Consider the following 3,608-nt stretch of genomic DNA (forward strand, 5'->3'; position numbering starts at 1 on the left):
ATGAACATTAATCCTAAGTGTTAATTAAAAATAGAAATGTGGGGGCCAGGGATTTAGCTCAGTGGTTCCAGCGCCTGCCTCACAAGGTCCTGAGTTCAATCCCCGGTACCAAAAAAAAAAAACAAAGAAAGAAATGTAGAACACCCAAAGTAAATAAATTTTACCAAGATCCAAAACATAGAAACACATAATTATATATAAATTATTGAGGATGTTCAGAATTAGGTGACTAGTACATTTTACAGATGTTTAACAAAAATTTAGCAAAGACAAAAAGCTTTGGCTAACAGAAGAAATATACCACATTCCTGAAGAAGAAAATTCAATGATTCAATATTGTAAAAAGTGTCCATTTTTCATAAACACTGCCATCACATTGAATCAATACCAGTGAAAATCACTGTGGGTTTTGTTGTTGGGGGAAAGGATAATGATAAAATAATTCAAAAGTTCCCCTGGTAGAAAAAAATGGGTAGATTAGCCAAGGACATTTTGAAAATGAAGAGTAATGGTAAGTCTCTTATCTTAATACATCTAAAAATGTGTTAAGCTACAATAATTAAACAGTTAAGAATGGCTTAGGAGCAGTAAGTCAGAGAAGATAAATGAAGAAATCTAGAACTAAGTAAAAAGTAAAACTCCAATTAAGGCAGCAAGTCCAGTGGAAAAGGAGAAGATATATTGCATAGTAAATGATACTGGAATAATTTGCTAATCATTTGGAACAAATACAAAATCAGAGCCTTATATCATAGCACTCTGTAAGATGAAAAAAGAAATAAAATCATGAAAGATATATAAAATATGTAGATTAATATTTTGATAAGCTCATGGTGACACAGATCTTTCTGAGCATGGAGCCAATGATACAGAAAAAGTCATAGATTTGGTGAGTAAAATATTAAGCTTCTGTACATCTGAAGATGCTATAACCATGTTAGGAAAAAACAATAACAAAGAAGAAAACCCAGTGTCTTTACTATCTAATCATTATGAAGGGAAGGAGTATTTTCAAATGGGCAATTGCCACAAATATACAGACAAATAACTCCTGCCAAACTCCTGCTCTGAAAGTCTGGACCAAACATGACCCTGCCCAAGGGTGACTCCCGACCTTGTCAATGTGCCTGCCTGAGAAAGCTCAATGCTACCAGAAAAAATATACTGTTTTCCCTGACCAGCACCTAATGATGGGCCCAGACTACTCTTTCTTAGAGCATTTACTAGAAAAAGCTTACAATGCTGAATGTGTGTCTCTTACAACTCAGAAGTATATCTCTCAAGGACTGGAGAGTCATTCCATTGAAATGTCCTCATTGGGAAAGCAAGCCCCTCTGGCTCCCAGGCTCGGAAGGAGGGCAGAGTCTAAATTTCAGTAACTGCCAGGCAGAAGACAGAGCTGCCTGGTGGCATTTACACTGACCATCCCTTTCCACTTTCTCAAATTCACTGAGAATCTACTCTCCCTTCTCCCTCATTCACCCATTCAAACACTCATCACCTCTGCACCAGTTGGAAGGCAGCTCAGCTCTTTCTCCACTACCAGTAGTTACTGGGGGAAAAAAATCTGTTTTCACTGCTCTAACTAATGTCTGGCTGTATTTCTTTGACAATGCAACTCATAAAATAATGCAAGGTTGTGATTTAGCATGATTATCTTTTTTTCTGTTGGTCTGTATTTTCTTTGTCTTTTATCCAATAAAATGTATTGATCCTGTAGCAAAACAAACAAGCAAAAAAGAAAAAGTTAAAAATAACAGAATGAAGAGCAGGAAAAAAACGTGTCCGCAAGCAATTTAAGCTTCCTACCAAAAAACAATGTAGCCCCTCTCCCGTATCCAAAGTCTCTTAGAACAAGCAGACATGAAACGTTATCAACCTATCCTGGGGCCAAAAATGTACATATATCATCTCACTAAAACCTCATTAAAAACTCAAGTAGAGTGTTCTTATTGCCCAAATATTAGCAAAAAGAAAGTGGTGGCTGAGAGAAGTTGGACAAGTTTCCTAGAGTCACTAAGTGGTAAGCAATTGAGGAGGAACAAGATCCCACATTGGTCTAACCAGAGACCCAGTTCATTTCAGGACCCGTGGTATAAGATACAGAAGGCCTGAGTTCTAGTCCTGACTCTGTCCCCAACACTATTACCTGTAGCCTTGGCAATACTCTTTCCCTATCTGACCCTCTGTTTCTTCATGTGTACATTAAGAAGTGGATGGGCCGAAATGGTATGTCAAATTCTATCCTGCTCAGACATGCCAGATTTCTGTTCTCATTAAGCACTCAGTGACAACCAATGGCCAGAGACAAGTCCAAGCCAGAGGTCATTCCCAATAATTGCAGGGGCTGGAGCAATTGTCCACACACCGGTGACTCATGCTCTGTCCCACCTTGAATTCCTCATGGATGCGTTCCTCCAGGATTTTGGCAGCCTTGCGGTCCTCCATCTCCACTTTCCACTTCTCTGCCAGGATCCGGGCTTTTTCATTGGCCAGAGCATCCCGGAACTTCTTAGTGATCTCTGCTTCTTTCTGTCTCCTTTCAAGAAAGCACCAGCAAGAATCAGCCTGAGTGAAAGCCTGAAGGACCATGTCACAGTGGGCTTCACAGAACAACAATGAGAAATCTTTCTTGGGTCTAAAGAATGGAAAATATTGAAGATCAACACAATTCAACATTGGCAAAGGATGGAAGAAATAGGCACTGTCATGTGCTGGGGTGTCAACCAGCCAAATCATTCTGGAAGCCCCCAAAACCAGACTTAGAAATCCCACATCTCGGTCAACTATACAAAGGGGTATGCAGAAAATGTTCATCAGATTTTTATAGCAGAAAATGGCAAGCAGTGTAAGTGTTTATCAATAGGACCAATAAGTTGGGTTTCCCCTATAATAGAATATTATATATAATAATCTTAAATAGTGATATGGATTTGTATTCATCAATTTGTCAAGATGTGAATAAAACACTTTGCAAAGCATGTATCACCTAAATGTTCACTGTGGTTATATTAGGTGATGGGTGTTGATTGTTCTCTAATTTATTCTGTATAATTTTCAGTGTTGTTTATATGCTTTTACAATTTTACAATTAAAACACCATCATTCAAAATTGGGATGGAGGGGTTGGGTCAACTGTGGATTTCCAGGTTGGTGGAAACGTTAGCTGTTTATGAAAGAAGGATAATTCCAAACCTCACCCAGGACTCACCTGTCCTTCTTATGTGAGAAACGAGGACAACAGGAAGTGAAACAAGCAAATAACAGAACTGAATCCAAATTGCTTTCCTGTCCTCGTGAGAGCCAAGTGAAGGCAAAGCAAATGCATGTGGCACCCATATCTAGGTGGCTCCATGCTGTAGGCGTGCAGGAAGGAGCTGTTAGGCCCACACCACTGATATGAAAGTGCAGGCCCAGGTCAGCTGACTGCTAACTGGTGAAGCCAGGATTTGAACCTACCTGGTTACCAGACACAGGACTCCAAGGCTTTGGTCACCTGTCCTTAGCTGAGTTCAACTGTGTCCCTCCCACCCATTCCCTCTGGTCCTCTGCTTAAACCCACCCCAAGGTTCAGGCCCCGGTGCCCATCTTGCCCCAGTCCCCCTCAC

General features: G+C 40.1%; 1 protein-coding gene across 1 annotated transcript in view; it reads right to left on the bottom strand.

The window, feature by feature from the left end:
* Positions 1-3,608, bottom strand: part of Sh2d4b (SH2 domain containing 4B) — a 115,920-nt gene that overhangs the window by 69,581 nt on the left and 42,731 nt on the right. The window contains exon 2 of the mRNA XM_021246757.2: positions 2,392-2,539. Within this exon, the coding sequence (XP_021102416.2) occupies positions 2,392-2,539 (148 nt within the window). The remainder of the gene's footprint in view (positions 1-2,391; positions 2,540-3,608) is intronic.

This window comes from Heterocephalus glaber, unplaced genomic scaffold (assembly GCF_053883595.1).
Source record: "Heterocephalus glaber isolate CG9 unplaced genomic scaffold, H.glaber_assembly_v1.0 deba00001755, whole genome shotgun sequence".
Classification (NCBI taxonomy): domain Eukaryota; kingdom Metazoa; phylum Chordata; class Mammalia; order Rodentia; family Bathyergidae; genus Heterocephalus; species Heterocephalus glaber.